Source organism: Stegostoma tigrinum, chromosome 5, assembly GCF_030684315.1.
Source record: "Stegostoma tigrinum isolate sSteTig4 chromosome 5, sSteTig4.hap1, whole genome shotgun sequence".
Lineage (NCBI taxonomy): Eukaryota > Metazoa > Chordata > Chondrichthyes > Orectolobiformes > Stegostomatidae > Stegostoma > Stegostoma tigrinum.
In genome coordinates this window covers 93,315,578-93,332,350 of record NC_081358.1, presented here as the reverse complement: position 1 = coordinate 93,332,350, position 16,773 = coordinate 93,315,578, and the positions used below count along the sequence as shown (strand labels likewise).

At 42.5% G+C, this 16,773-nt stretch overlaps 1 protein-coding gene across 1 annotated transcript in view; it reads right to left on the bottom strand.

Moving 5' to 3' along the window:
* Nucleotides 1–1,021: 1,021 nt before the first annotated feature.
* The window catches only part of sdc2 (syndecan 2), an 87,980-nt gene continuing 72,228 nt past the window's right edge, over nt 1,022–16,773 (bottom strand). Inside the window, exons 3-6 of the mRNA XM_048530135.1 lie at nt 16,365–16,503; nt 6,006–6,157; nt 3,541–3,685; nt 1,022–2,364 (exon numbers count right to left, since the gene is read on the bottom strand). Coding sequence (XP_048386092.1) covers nt 2,201–2,364; nt 3,541–3,685; nt 6,006–6,157; nt 16,365–16,503 — 600 coding nt within the window. The 3' untranslated portion in view covers nt 1,022–2,200. The remainder of the gene's footprint in view (nt 2,365–3,540; nt 3,686–6,005; nt 6,158–16,364; nt 16,504–16,773) is intronic.

The window sequence follows — 16,773 nt, the reverse complement described above, 5'->3', positions numbered from 1 at the left end:
ACACAGGACTCCAAAAAGAGGCTTCACCAACATCCTGTACAAACTCAACATAACATCCCAATTCTTTAAAAAGGCCTCAGCAATGAAGGGAACTGTGTTAAATGACTTCTTAACCACACTGTCCACTTGTGACTCAAATTTCAAATAATTATGTTGGTGTCCACACTATGCTTCTCCATCAGTTTCATTTATTGCCTTTTCATCCATGCACAATTTTTCTTTTAGAAATAGCTTCTCACAAGATATCCAGTTAAATATTATGAACTCAACTTCTACTATTCCAGTTGCCTCCATATATCATGATATATGAAAGCTCAAGTCAAGACTGAAATGTTTTAAAAATAGCTTTCTAGTGCTGTCCTTTTCCTTTATAAGCTATTAGCTACACATTCTATGGTGATAGATTTTTAGTTACAAATGATATCAAGGGATATGGTTAGCACAGGATAAGATATTGAGGTATACTCCTGTTCTTGCGTACCTACACTTCAAAACCCACACCCCACCAGATTGGGCAAACCCTCCCAATATCCTCCGACCTGACTCAATTCACTGAAATCCACTGTTCACCTTTGTGAGCCCGCCTATCGTCTCAGCAACACCAACTAATTAGCTACCAGCCAATCAGACTGGCCAGCAGATTGATCCTCTGGAGCTGTCAATCTTCTCCCCCACAACGATAGGCAGAAGTCCCACTTTCAATCTGTGATGACAACTGCAGCACATCATTGCTACTGGGCAGACTTGGCCATTTTTATCTACAGGAGGGTGCCCTCAGTTTTCTTCATCTTCTCCAACAGACCATAATTTTCAGGCCAAGATCTTACTTGCTACAATTAAAATAGTTACAAGTGAAAAGGGTATACTCTGGAACTCCAACTCTGTGGTCTTTGTTAGCCACATACTATATACTTAGATTTATGGAGAATGAAGGGAGCTGGAGCTGTCCTAAAAAAAGGTTAAAAATATCAGCTACCATGCAAATTACAATTTCTCCCTTTGATTAAAGGTAAGAATGCCATTAAATATCTCATCAATAACTTTATTTGGTCCCTGACAAGACTGAATGAGTACCTGGAAGGTTATAAATTTTACATTCATATCAATAGGTTTGTTAACAGAATTTCCTACAAGACACATGAATGAAGGCAATGGTAATTCATTAGTGGGCCACATAATTTATTCAGTAGTTTATGTTCCCCATCTTCCAAATTAAAACGTGTCTGTTAAACTGTAAAAACCGCAGCACTTAAATTAACTGAGCTTACAAAATACCATACATTTGTTGATATCAACCTCAAAAAATCTGCAAGCAGTAAAGGAACTAGGGAATTGTAGGCACTTCATAGGCTTATGAAAAACCTGTACCTGTTGATTTTAAGAGGTCTGGTCCAAATCTTCATTTCCTACCCAATTAAAAAAGAAATTAATACAAAAAAGATAAAATTAACATACATCTGTGGCTGTATAAATCTACTTAAGTCACTAGTCTTTGGGTCTGCTCTGGATTATCATTATTTTATATCAGATCTTATATACAGGAGATCTGTGAATACATATGGGCACAACTTTACAGAATGTAGCCAAAAATAAACTTTGTCCTCCGTTTTCAGGTTTTCAATTGTTCAAGATGCTTAAAGAAATCAAGCACAGTGTAAAATAAACATTGTGACACTACCATTCTATACAAAGTACAGATCATGTTTACATAGCTCCCAAAGCTGAAATTACATTTACACGTATTATCTGAATTATCTGAAGACAAATTGCACCATGAAAACTATAGAAAGGCATTTTAACATATCTGAAAGATAAATTAATGAACAATTTACTTGCAAGATCAAATTTATATGCATTATGACTAAATTATAGAACTCTGATAGAAAATTTAAAGAAAACAGAACAAGTATGTCTCATACTTTAATTCTGTCTCTAGCTGTAGTTAATATGTTTTCCTTCCTCAAATTCGGTAAACAGTGGAAAGTAAGCCATGTTCACTGACACAATCTTAAGCATTAAGACTAGATCAAATGGCATGTTTGAGTTTTTAAAAAAACAGGAAAATGTTTTAAATATAATAGGGTTTGTTATGAGAGAGCCTGGATGTTTTTTTCCATTAAGAAAGGTCTTCATTATCTCTATGCAAAAAGCTTTAATTAATATAGTTCAGTGATCTCAGAAATAGAGATACTTTGAAGGTTTATGCATAAAACTCCTTGGTTGGTGCCTTTTGATAGGCTGCAGTGGATGGTTTTCGTTCACCAAGGTCATAGCTGCCTTCATCCTTCTTCCTCATGCGGTACACCAACAATAAGATAAGGAAAATGGCAAACAAAAAGCCAATGACTCCTCCAGCAATAACAGCTGCAAGACAGATATTGAATAGCAAGATAAACATCTGCAGAAATATTAAAACATAATTACATTATAACTGATGTATTGAAATATAATTAGACATTTAAAAAATCTGCTGTGGAGAACATACAATTGGAAGTAGCCTTTTGTAAATTACTTCATGGGATGTGGGTTTCACTGGCTGAACCGGCAATTTTGTCCATTCCTCATTGGAGGAGATGGTGGTGCGCTGACATTTCTTTGGCAGGGTTTCAATATTTGGTTTGTAAGTATAATCAAAGGTACATGCAAACCTCTTCAAAATTTTGCACAAGGCTTCCTGCTACGAGTTACCTCCAGATGAATTCTTGGAGTTCTACTCCTTTGGGCCATGAACATCACAAGTGCCATAATACCATAATATATCATTACTGTCATTTGTATCCTATCAGCCCGAGGAATGCTAGGGTGCCCTGGGCTGTTACAGTATGATCTAGGAAATTGCAACAGGTGCCCGAATACTCGACTACCAACCCAAGCTGTGCAAAATATCTTTATCTCAGACAGAATGGAGTGAATTCGAAGCAGGCAGACATCCTGGTGGTCAGACTAACAGTATTAATCCAAAAAAGGGCTAAAGACACAGTCCATTTTCAATCAAAATCCTGACTATTGACAAATGTTTTAATGAGCGGAGATATGAATGAAGAAATGGAGTCGTGAATCTACTTTGAAACTCAGAATAGAAAAGGCAACTGATAGCTTTTTGCTCCCAGAATGCCAAAGGAAGATAGCAGAGGCTACTTTTGGATTATAAAATCTGGAACATAGGATGAGTAAGTACCCCATGGAACATTTCCGTTCTAAGACAGAAAGGGATAAGCTAGTTTAACTATAGACCAAAAGGTTTAATATTGATTACAGGCAAGCTTCTACATTCTTTAGTGCAATTTTTTTAATAGCTCAGATGAAAATTCACAAACTATAAAATGCATAGAATAAGTACACATTACTACTGTCAAGCTGATTATTTTACAGACTATTTTATGGATGCAAGCCAATGATGTTTCTTAAAGCCAAATTTATTAGTCACAGATATCCGTTAACACTATTCGATATGTTTATGGTGTTTTATTTATTAGTTATGGAAGGTTAAATACACAATTTAGTTAGGGAAGCTTGCATAACGCACAAATTGCCATTTACCTGCAAGCACTTCTGTTCTCTGGAAAAGGCTTTCCGAGTGTTTTTCTGCAGACACGTCATTATCATCAGTATTGATTGTTGGCTTTTCAATAACAAAGTCATCTATTACCTTTGGCTCCTCTTTAACTGGGGTTTCAACAGTTGTCTGAACAAGAAAAAAAAAGCAATGAACCTAAGTTCAAGAACAGCAGTAAAAGATGCCTATACTTCTGGATGGACTACAAAATACACATGCTAAAGTTTTTTTTGCCTCGTATAATCCAGTATGGTGTACTGTGGAGTGCAGTAATTTGGGAAGGAAAAGGAGTGGGAAAGTAAGAAACTAAAGGGGCTCAAAACTTGTTGTGAACAGATTATACTACAGTACATAACTGCAGAGTAACAAAGGACAATTAAATGTTCTCACAAAACGTTTACTGTAAGCTACACTATATATCTGAAAGCATTCCTTTGAAAATAACTATTTACTTGAGGAAACAACAGGAACTACCAATGCTGGAGAATCTGAGATAACAAGGTGTAGATAATAAAGTGTGAAGCTGGATGAACACAGCAGGCCAAGCAGCATCTCAGGAGCACAAAAGCTGACGTTTCGGGCCTAGACCCTTCATCAGAGAGGGGGATGGGGAGAGGGAACTGGAATAAATAGAGCGGGGAGGCCGACTGAAGATGGAGAGAAAAGAAGATAGGTGGGAGAGTATAGGTGGGGAGGTAGGGAGGGGATAGGTCAGTCCAGGGAAGACGGACAGGTCAAGGGAGGTGGGATGAGGTTAGTAGGTAGGAAATGGAGGTGTGGCTTGAGGTGGGAGGAAGGGATGGGTGAGAGGAAGAACTGGTTAGGGAGGCGGAGACAGGCTGGGCTGGTTTTGGGATACAATGGGGGCAGAAGAAGAGCTGGGCTGGTTGTGTGGTGCAGTGGAGGGAGGGGACGAACTGAGCTGGTTTTGAGATGCGGTGGGGGAAGGGGAGATTTTGAAGCTGGTGAAGTCCACATTGATTCCATGGGGCTGCAGGGTTCCCAAGCGGAATATGAGTTGCTGTTCCTGCAACCTTCGGGTGGCATCATTATGGCACTGCAGGAGGCCCATGATGGACATGTCATCTAAAGAATGGGAGGGAGAGTTGAAATGGTTCGCGACTGGGACGTGCAGTTGTTTATTGCGAACCGAGCGGAGTTGTTCTGCAAAGCGGTCCCCAAGCCTCTGCTTGGTTTCCCCAATGTAGAGGAAGCCACACCGGGTACAATGGATACAGTATACCACATTGGCAGATGTGCAGGTGAACCGCTGCTTAATATGGAAGTCATCTTGGGGCCTGGTATAGGGGTGAGGGAGGTGGTGTGGGGGCAAGTGTAGCAGCTGGATGAACACAGCAGGCCAAGCAGCAGAGGAGCAGGAAAGCTGATGTTTTGGGTCGAGACCCTGCTTCAGAAATGGGGGAGGGGAAGGGGATTCTGAAACGAATAGGGAGAGTGGGGGGGGGGGGGGGGGGCAGATAGAAGATGGATAAAAGGAGAAGATATGTGGAGAGGGGACACAGAGCTCAAAAGAGGTGGGGTTGGAGCCAGTAAAAGGTGAGTGTAGGTGGGGAGTCAGGGAGGACAGACATGTCAAGGAGGTGGTCAGTGTTTAGTGGGTAGGAGATGGGGGTGGGGCTTGAGGTGGGAGGAATGGTTAGGGAGACAAGGACGAGCTGGGCTGGTTTTGGGATGCAGTCCAGGGAGGGGAGATTTTGAAGCTTGTGAAGGCCACGTTGATACAATGGGCTGCAAGGTTCCCAAGTGAAATATGAGATGCTCTTCCTGCAGCTTTCGGGTGGCATCATTGTGGCAATGCAGGAGTCCCAGGATGGACATGTCACCTAAGGAGTGGGAGAGGGAGTAGAAATGGTTCGTGACTGGGAGGTGTAGCTGTTTGTTGCGAACCGAGCATAGGTGTTCCACAAAGCGGTCCCCAAGCCTCTACATTGGGGAAACCAAGCGGAGGAGGCCACAACGGGAACCGCGGATACAGTATACCATATTAGCAGATGTGAAGGTGAACATCTGTTGGTTGTGGAAGGTCTTCTTAGGGCCTGGGGTGAGGTGTGAGGGCAGGTGTAGCATTTCCTGCTGTTGCAGGGAAAAGTGCCGGGTGAGGTGGGGCTGGTGGAGAGTGTGGAGTGGACAAGGGAGTCATGGAGAGTGTTGTCCCTCCGGAAAGCAGATAAGGGTGGAGAGGGAGAAATGTCTTTGGAAGTGGGGTCAGATTGCAGATGGTGGAAGTGTCAGAGGATGATACGTAGGATCCGGAGGTTGGAGGGGTGGTACGCGAGGACGAGGGAGATTCTGTTTTAGTTGTTATTGCAGGAAGGGGATGTGAGGAATGAGTTGCAGGAAATGCAAAAGACACAGTCAAGGGCATTTTCGAACACTGTGGAGGGGAAGTTGCAGTCCTTGAAAAACAAGGACATCTGTATTTACTTGCCTCTGTTTGGACAGGGTTCTTGCCTAATTTCTCCTGTGTAGTTGGGTCTACTCCCACAGTTGCTGATCTTGGTGTACCACCAGTTGGTTTGATGTCTGGGTTCATACGTGCACGATTATAGGTGACCAGTTGTACTTCAGTTTCAAAATGCCCTGTGTAAGGGAAAAACTGTATCAACACATGTTCAAAAAATGGCTCATTGTGTTTTATCACAACTTAAGAACCTAACAAACTGGAGCATGCTATTAGCCCCCCTAGCCTGCTCTGCCATTCGAGATCACGATTGAAGTTCTACTTCAAAACTATTCCTGTATCCCTTTAAGTTTCTAAATATGTAAAAGCCAACTAATCTCAGTCTGTGAATAAAATCAACAACAGAACTTTTACAGCCAGCTTTGTCAGAGAATTCCAATGATTCACCAGTTTAGTGAAGAAACAGGTGTCATGTGTATTTACTTCTTACACCAGTATGAAACTTGTTTTTTTAAGAAACTAAATTGACTTATGACAAATTCCTAAATGTTCCTAATTTTTGATTCCTAAAGGAATGATGGCTATATCTGAACACAGCTGGTGTTTACAGTGGCAAAAGGAATTAGGAGCCATTAAAGTGGCATGAAAACAGACAAGGAACAATTTTTGGAACAGTGAGAGGCTGAAGTAAATATATAAAGCACCAAGGCGAACGCAGATAACCAGCTTCCTGATGTGAAAGTGAGCTACAAGCGGAGACTATTGTTTTCACGTACCTAGGTTTAAGTGGAATAGTTGCTTTCCAAAGAATTGTATCATTTCATGATTTGTATTATGATTAAATATTTTTGTTTAAATAATTAAGATATTTTTAAAATTACTTTTTACCTACTCAACTATGTTGTTTTCTTTGTTTAGGTGCATATAAGTAAACTTACAAATTAAATTGTAGGGATTTTTAATATATAACTACAAAATATAGTGTTCCTGTTCTGATATGAATGATAAATGTAGCAGATTCATCAGCAAGAATCATAAATGGCTGATCATCTGAATATCTAATTTAGACAGAATCAGGACAAGTTCATTCCCTTCAGTTATCCATTGCTTTAACAACTGTTGGTTCATATATGCTACACCGAATGATACAACTAATTCCACACTGTTATTTCACCCCGGCCAATAAAGCCAGTGTAAAAGACAACTACATTTATCTGATGTTTTGGAACATCAAGCTCTGGATTTATGAGCAGGATATTAAGATCAGACCTCCAAAACATTTCAGTTAGCCTTTTGGACACAGTTTGAGGCACGTTTGTGTCTATCTCTGTCGGGGTGTGTGCCTGTGGTTGAAGATAAAAGCCGCACACGCGTCATTAAGGACAGCTAGCAGGGGGAAAATGTCATATGGACAACAGACATCAATTAAAATAAAAGAGAACCAAATAACTGCGGATGCTGGAAATCTGAAACAAAAACAGAATTTTGTGCTGGAAAACCCCAGCAGGTCTGGCAGCATCTGTGGAGAGAAACTTAACATTTCGGGTCTAGAGACCCTTCTTCACAACATATACAATAATTAACTTCCTAATATTCGGCAATAGCACATGAAATGCTCAGATCAAATCAACTTGTGCTGTTAGTCTTTGCATGTCATCTCAAAGCATACATTAATTGGGAACATTTAGCATACAGTGTACAATTAGGTGATTGTACACTTGAAGTGATTCATTTTGGAAGGACAAATTTGAATGCAGAACACAGGGTTAATGGCAGGATTCTTGGCTGTGTAGAGGAACAGAGGGATCATGGGTCCACATCCATAGATCCCTCAAAGTTGCCAGGGTTGTAAAGAAGGCATATGGTGTCGTGGCTTTCACTGGCAGGGGAACTGAATTTAAGAGCCATGAGGTTATGCTGCAGCTCTATAAAACTCTGGTTAGACCACACTTGGAATATTGTGTTCAGTTCTGGTCACCTCATTATAGGAAAGATGTGGAAGCTTCAGAGAGGGTGCAGAGGAGATTTACCAGGATGCTGCCCAGAAAGGCTGAGGGAACCAGGGCTTTTCTCATTGGAGTGAAGGAGGATGAGAGATGACTTGGAGGTGTACAAGATGATGAGGGGCTCTTTCCCACGGTAGAAATGACTATTGTGAGGGGGCATGATTTTAAGCTGACTGGAGGGAGGAAGGTCTGGGGAGATGTCAGAGGTGGTGTCTTGACAGAAAGAGTGGTAGGCATATGGAATGCACTGCTGGCAGTGCTGGTGGAGTCAGATACTTTAGAGACTTTTAAGCGACTCTTGGATAGGCACATGCAGGATAGTAAGATGTAAGGTATGCAGGGTAGATTGAGCTTACTAAGATAATAGGTCGGTACAACATCATGAGCCAAGGGTCTGTACTGTGCTGTAGTGTTATACGTTCATTTATGTTCTAATTAAAGGTCAGTATTTAACTATCTTCAATGTAAGCATCTTACTCATTTCTATAATTAACATTATTTAATGAATAAAACCTGTTCATTCAAGAAAGATTTTCATTTAGAAATCAGAATTTGTCATATTTACATACAGCATTGGGGATCATTTGACTCATTGCATTCACTCTGACCCGAACACACTCGCTCTCCCACTCCTACCTCTCAGCCTTGCAGATTTATCTAAAGTTAATGCGAGACCTTTTTTCCCTCCCCACCACCTTTATTCATTCATGGGATGAATCTGTCGCTGGCGAAGCAGCATTTATCGATGGCAAGGTAAGGAAGGCAGTCTCCTTTCCTAACGGACATTAGTAAACCATATGGGTTTTTCCAACAATCGACAATGGATTCATGGTCATTATCAGACACTTTGTTCGAGATATTTATTGGACTCAAATTCTACCATCTGCCATGGCGGGATTCAAACCTGGGTCTCTAGAACATTATCTGAAGATCTGGATTAACAGCCCAGCGATGATACCACTAGGCCACTGCCTCACCCATTTCTGCTACCTTTTCAGCAAGCCCACTTCAGATCTTTAGATACAAAAAATTTCCTTACTTCCCTTTGATTGATCCCTGAATTATTTTAAATCTGTAATAAAAACAGCAAGTCTTCTTTGGCTGAAAGCTGGAAAATGGTGGTTTCTACACCATTGACAGTGTGGAACAAGTGGTGGGGCAGCCCAGAACAAATGACAAAGGCAGTGCATACGTCATTGTGCTGTAAAATGGATGAAAATGAAGATGAGAGAAAGGAGAAAATGGGTCCACCCTCCAACAAGCAAGATATTGCTAGATGAGTAATGTAGAGAAAATAGATGACAAAAATTGTGCTTCAAAGTTGCAGAGCCTAAATATCGACTCCTAAATTCTGTGTTGCCTAAGCAGTGTTGTTACTTCAACTGGTGTTGAGCTTATGTTAGATAACAAGGTATAGAGCTGGATGAACACAGCAGGCCAAGCAGCATCATAGCAGCAGGAAAGTTGACGTTTCAGGCCTAGACCCCCCTTCAGAAATGGGGGAGGGGGAGGGGAAGGGGGTTTTTTCCAGTTACTTGTCTGCTAACAGAAGTAGTTCTTCCCACATACTCTTAAAACTATTCACATCTGAACATCTTTACGAAATCTCCCCCAACTTTATCACAAAGTATTCTATAAACTGAAATTAGCAAAGGGTTTGGAAATCCAAACCAGTATAAACCTCAAGCTTCGGAGCAGACCCATGAGCTCTAAACCAAAATTGAATTAATATGCCCAGTCACTTTGTTGTACATTCTGCCCACTTCTGGAATCCAGCCTTTGTGAGATAAAAAGGCTATTAATTCACTGTGCAAAGTCGGTAAAAACGGATGAAATTGGAGTTAATGGGAAGAAACAACAATTGTTCTCAGGAAAACAGATTGTAGAACCGTTAAAAAAAATTGGCTTTTTAAGTGCGCACTAGAAAAGTTGATGAGGGTCGAGCTGTGGACTTCAGTAAGGCATTTGATAAGGTTCCCCATGCTAGGCTCATTCAGAAGGTCAGGAGGAATGGGATACAGGGGAACTTAGCTGTCTGGATACAGAATTGGCTGGCCAACAGAAGGCAGTGAGTGGTAGTAGAAGGAAAAATATTCTGCCTGGAAGTCAGTGGTGAGTGGTGTTCCACAGGGCTCTGTCCTTGGGCCTCTACTGTTTGTAATTTTTATTAATGACTTGGATGAGGGGATTGAAGGATGGGTCAGCAAGTTCGCAGATGACACAAAGGTGGGAGGTGTCGTTGACAGTATAGAGGGCTGTTGTAGGCTGCAGCGGGACATTGACAGGATGCAGAGATGGGCTGAGAGGTGGCAGATGGAGTTCAACCTGGATAAATGCGAGGTGATGCATTTTGGAAGGTCGAATTTGAAAGCTGAGTACAGGATTAAGGATAGGATTCTTGGCAGTGTGGAGGAACAGAGGGATCTTGGTGTGCAGATACATAGATCCCTTAAAATGGCCACCCAAGTGGGCAGGGTTGTTAAGAAAGCATATGGTGTTTTGGCTTTCATGAACAGGGGGATTGAGTTTAAGAGTCGTGAGATCTTGTTGCAGCTCTATAAAACTTTGGTTAGACCGCACTTGGAATACTGTGTCCAGTTCTGGTCGCCCTATTAGAGCAAAGATGTGGATGCTTTGGAGGGGGTTCAGAGGAGATTTACCAGGATGCTGCCTGGACTGGAGGGCTTATCTTATGAAGAGAGGTTGACTGAGCTCGGACTTTTTTCATTGGAGAAAAGGAGGAGGAGAGGGGACCTAACTGAGGTATACAAGATAATGAGAGGCATAGATAGAGTTGATAGCCAGAGACTATTTCCCAGGGCAGAAATGGCTAACACGAGGGGTCATAGTTTTAAGCTGGTTGGAGGAAAGTATAGAGGGGATGTCAGAGGTGGGTTCTTTACACAGAGTTGTGAGCGCATGGAATGTGTTGCCAGCAGCAGTTGTGGAAGCAAGGTCATTGGGGTCATTTGAGAGACTGCTGGACATGCATATGGTCACAGAAATTTGAGGGTGCATACATGAGGATCAATGGTCGGCACAACGTCGTGGGCTGAAGGGCCTGTTCTGTGCTGTACTGTTCTAGGTTCTACGTTCTATGTACAAGAAGAAGCGAGAGACATGGAACAAGCTGTTTTTTTGATAATCTTAAATAAATAAACTGAGGTGATGAATTCAAGTACAGTAGTCAAACCTACTTCAGCCGGTGGCCCAGGGATAGTAGGAACTGCCGGTGCTGGAGAATTTGAGATTACAAGGTATAGAGCTGGATGAACACAGGAGCAGGAAAGCTGGAGTTTCAGGTCTGGACCCTTCAGAAAAAGTTTTCCCGCCCCTCTGATGCTGCTTGGCCTGCTGTGTTCATCCAGCTCTACACCTTGTTATCTCAGCAGGTGGTCAGTGCAGAGAAGAAGGGCATCAATTCTACTGCACTTTGAAATTTCAAAGTGAAGTTTACAGTTAGAAATTTTCCTTACTATAAGAATAATCAACCACCAATATATTACATGCTCATCTTCAAAATATTCAGTGTGACATTATAACGTAGTCATTAGTTTACAGGATTTAATAAACTTATAACCTACTCTTATTTTCAGAGATAAGAGCTTTAGAGGGGAGGCGATGGCTGAGTGGTATTATTGTTGGACTGTTAATTCAGAGACCAAGGTAATCGTCTGGGGACCAGTGTTCAAATCCCACCATGGCACATGGTGGAATCTGAATTCAATAAAAATCTGGAATTAAACATCTGTTCATGATTGCTGATTGTCAGGAAAACCCCATCTGGTTCACTAATGTCCTTCAGAGAAGGAAACTGCCATCCTTACCTGGTCTGGCCTACATGGGACTCCGGATCACAGCATGAGGTTGACTCTTAACTGCGCTCCGGGGTGGGTAATAAATGCTGACCCAGCCAGCAACACACTCATCCCGTGAATGAACAAAAAAAGTTGCACAATAAACCGAAAACAGTCGGAAAACACTAAGACTTAATGGAGAACAAAACATAAATCAGCATAGTTGCAACGATTCAAAAGAAAAGATGGTCCTTGTCATTTCTTGGTTTGAAAGCATTAACTTTGGCAAGTCAAACATTCCCAAAATCAGACCATCTCCATTATCAGAGATAATGGGAACTGTAGATGCTGGAGAATTCCAAGATAATAAAATGTGAGGCTGGATGAACACAGCCAATGTGGTATACTGCAGCCACTGTACCCGGTGTGGCTTCCTCTACATTGGGGAAACCAAGCGGAGGCTTGGAGACCGCTTTGCGGAACACCTCCGCTCAGTTCGCAACAAACAACTGCACCTCCCAGTCGCAAACCATTTCCATTTCCACTCCCCCTCCCATTCTTTTAGATGACATGTCCATCATGGGCCTCCTGCAGTGCCACAATGATGCCACCCAAAGGTTGCAGGAACAGCAACTCATTCCGCCTGGGAACCCTGCAGCCTAATGGTATCAATGTGGACTTCACCAGTTTCAAGATCTCCCCTTCCCCAACTGCATCCCTAAACCAGACCAGTTCGTCCTCTCCCCCCACTGCACCACACAACCAGCCCAGCTCTTCCCCCCCACCCACTGCATCCCAAAACCAGTCCAACCTGTCTCTGCCTCCCTAACCGGTTCTTCCTCTCACCTACCCCTTCCTCCCACCCCAAGCCGCACCCCCATCCACCTACTAACCTCATCCCACCTCCTTGACCTGTCCGTCTTCCCTGGACTGACCCATCCCCTCCCTACCTCCCCACCTATACTCTCTCCACCTTCGGTCTGCCTCCCCCTCTCTCCCTATTTATTCCAGTTCCCTCTCCCCATCCCCCTCTCTGATGAAGGGTCTAGGCCCGAAACGTCAGCTTTTGAGCTCCTGAGATGCTGCTTGGCCTGCTGTGTTCATCCAGCCTCACATTTTATCATCTCCATTATCATATGAATTCAGAAAGTCAAAACATCTGGTTCAACTCAAAACCAATAGTTTCAGCACTGTCAAACTCCACCTCTGTCACAATTGCGCTGAAGAGGTCAAGGTTACCCAAAAATTGTTTGCTGGCATCTCATTAACTTATCTAAATTAGTGAAGTTGGCATCCTGGTTCAAATTTAATTCGTAGTTGGCTGAGTTTCACCAGGTCCTTCAAACAGATCATCTTTCACCCCACCACTGATTGTGACCTTTGCCATAACCAACATCGCCCGGTTAACATACCACCCTAATATGCAGTCACTGTGATCACAGCCAACAATTCCCTGGTTTGTAACTAGATCTCTTCAGATTGAGATGGGCGAGATTGTAGCCTTCTACCTGACCTGGCTTTCCCACCTGATAGCTGGCTGCTACCAGGAAACAGAAATAGAAGATACCTTGACAAGCAGTTGTTTATGAGCAATATAATTTAATGTTTGCATTCAGAAACCACACAGACAAATTCTGCTGTAGTTTATGGATTATTTCCCACTGAAGCCTTTCTACAAACTAACATTTCTTCACAGAAAACAAAAACCCTGCAAAATTGATGAAATCAGAACATTGAAAACAGATTTTAGATTTTGCAGTGACTTGCTGAAACTGAAAATAGTTATAAAAATCAGAAGCTAAAATTGCAAATCACAAAAGTCAATTTCCATCATATATAAAATTTACTGGAAGTTGGATTTCAACATCAGAAAGAGAGAGTTTTCTGACTAACAGTTTTCTTGAATTGCCTCTGGACTTAAGAACACAGTAAAAACAAGCAGGAGCTGGCCACTTGACTCCTTAAGTTTGGTCGGCCATCTGAGCATGTCCCTTAAATCCATTTTCAACCTACCTTCCAATAACATTAGACTCCCTTTTCAGGTCAAAAATCTGTACAACCTGGCCTTTAACATATCAAATGACCTAGCCTCCACAGTTCTCAGAGGTAGAGAATATCCTACTATCCACGCCTCTCATAAACTTATATCAAGTTGCCCCTCACCCTCCAATACTCAAGTGAAAACCACCTAAGTTTGTCCAATCTCTCCTCATAGCTCATGCCCTTCAAACAGATAACATACTGATAAACAGTTTCTGTAGCCTCTCCAATGCCTCCAAATTCTTCTGGTAGTATGATGAGCAGAACAGTCCAAATGTGATCTGACTAAAGTTCTTTCCAACGAAAAAGTGATTTGCTGATTTTTATACTCATGCCCTGACCGATGAAGACAAGTATGCCACATGCCTTCTTGACCACCTTATCCAATTGCGTTGCCCATTTCGGACAGCTATGGATCTGTACACTAGTGCTTTTAAGAGTCTGCCATTTATTGTATATTTCTATCCTGCAATTCGGTGTTCCAAGACACATCACCTAGCATTTGTCCAGATTAAACGCCCTCTGCCATTTCTCTGCTCAAGTCTCCAGCCAATTTACATCTATAAACTCAGGCAATCCTTCTTACTATTCTCAGCACCTTCAATGTTGTGTCATCTGCAAACTTAATTAGGCCACCTATATTCACCTCCAAATCATTTATAAGTATTACAAATAACAGGGGTCTCAAAACTGATCCCAACAGAATACCACTGGTCATAGATGTCCAGGCAGAGTAACAGCCTTCTATCACAATTCTCCAATACATTGATGATATCATCAGTGCTGCTTCCCTTTCTTGTCTGGAGTTCGAAAACATCCATCAATTTCGCCTCTAATTTCCACCCGGCCCTCACTTTCACCTGATCTCTCTCGGACTCCTCCGTTCCCTTCCTTGACATTTCTGTTTCCATTTCTGCGGATAGACTGGCCACTAATATCCATTACAAACCCACTGACTTCCACAGCACTCCCAGTATACATCCTCACACCCCACTTCCTGCAAAGACTCCATCCCATTCTCTCAGTTCCTCAGTCTCTGTTGCATATGTTCAGATGAGGCCAACTTTGACAAAGGTGCCTCCGAAATGTCCACCTTCTTCCTCAACTAAGAATTCCCCAACTCCATTGTTGACAGGGCCCGCAACCAGATCCAACCCATCTCCCACAGTTCCGCCCTCACCCCTTCTCTTCCCTCCCACAACAGTGACGGGGTTCCCCTCATCCTCACCTACCATCCCACCAGCATCCACATCCAGAAGATCATCAGATGTCGTTTCCACCACCTCCAGCAAGATGCCACCACCAGACACATATTCCCCTCCCCTCCGTTATCCACCTTCCGTAGGGACTGTTCCCTCCAGGACACCTTGGTCCACACTTCCTTCACCCCCAATACTGCCCCACAGTCCTACGACACCTTCCCCTGTAACCGGCAAAGGTGTAATACCTGCCCGTTTAACTCCTCCACCCCCCAGTATCCAAGGGCCCAAACATATCTTTCAGGTGAAGCAACACTTGACATGCACTTCTTAGAAGCTAGTCTAGTGCACTTGCTGCTCACAATGTGGTCTCCTCTACAGTGGGGAAACAAAGCGTGGACTTAAATGTTCTGCGAAGCAGTTGCCATGTTCTGCAAGGAAAAAAAGATCCTGAACTACTTGTTGCTCACCACTTTAACACACCACCCTGTTCCTTGGCCAACATCGGTCTCTGGCTTGCTGCATTGTTCCAGTGAAGCTCAACGTAAACTGGAGGAACACCTCATTTTGTGCTTGGGAACCCTACAGCCCTCCGGATTCAATAGTGAGTTCAATAATTTTAAGAGCTTAAACTCTCCCATGTCCCAGCCTCCACCCCACACACCAGGCCTTGTTACCATTTAGCCTGCCATTACACACCCCGCAGTTGTTAGTCACGAACAGTCCCCATTAACAACTATTCACCCTCCCAGCCTGATCGTTAGAAACTCCTTTGTCTGTCCAACTGTCTCTCTCTCTTTGGGCTCTATCCTATCGTTTACTCCCTGCCCCACCCAGCTCCCTATTTTCTGCATGTAAACTGATGTTTTCCCAGCCACCAGCAGTTCTGAGGAAGGGTCACCGGAACCGAAACATTAACTGTTTTCTCCTTCACAAATACTGCCAGACCTGCTGAGCTTTTCCAACAACTGTTTTTGTTCTTGTATCACTATTATCCAACTTCTATGACGAAGCCAGTTCAATCTTATCAACTCACCACGGATCCCTGGCCTGTGTGACCTTCCACACCCACAGCAATGTTGCAGACCCACTGGGAAATTAATGCTGGCCGAGCCAGCGGCACCCATATGCCACCGTTAATTTTTTTTAAAAATCCCCATTCGTCTTCACAGTGATTCTTCTAAATTCACCTCTCTTTTAGCACATAATTTTCAACCTATTATTGAGATTCCTCTGTTGTCGTTTTACTGTGATGCCTACTGATACAAAAAATAAACTTGCTTAAAAGCTTGGCCATTTTTGCTAAGGGAGAAAACACAATGCAAAGTGCTACAAACAGCTTACCAGAGCCAGATCCAGAATTATCATAATCATCATCATCAACTGGCCAATTTCCAGATTCAACAGGCTCATTACCATCAAAAGACTGCTCGAGATAGATTTCCTCAGGCCATGGCATTTTTGTCGCTGAGATGGACTGCCTCTGCAAAATAAAAAAATGGATTTTTAAAAATGGAACCCTTTCAAAAATAAATATTGTTTGCACAAAGTTTCTATTGTCACGCATCAAGAAGCTTGCCACCTATTATGACAGGTGTAATAGTGAATGAATCACACTCAGTGCGTATTTACTACATTCGTACAGAATGTTAGTTAAGCAAACTTCGGATTTTCTCTCGATGCAGAAATTGTGAGCATTTTATGCAGTCTTTATAAAAAGAAATTTCAAAACTATAATAATTGCATTAAACAA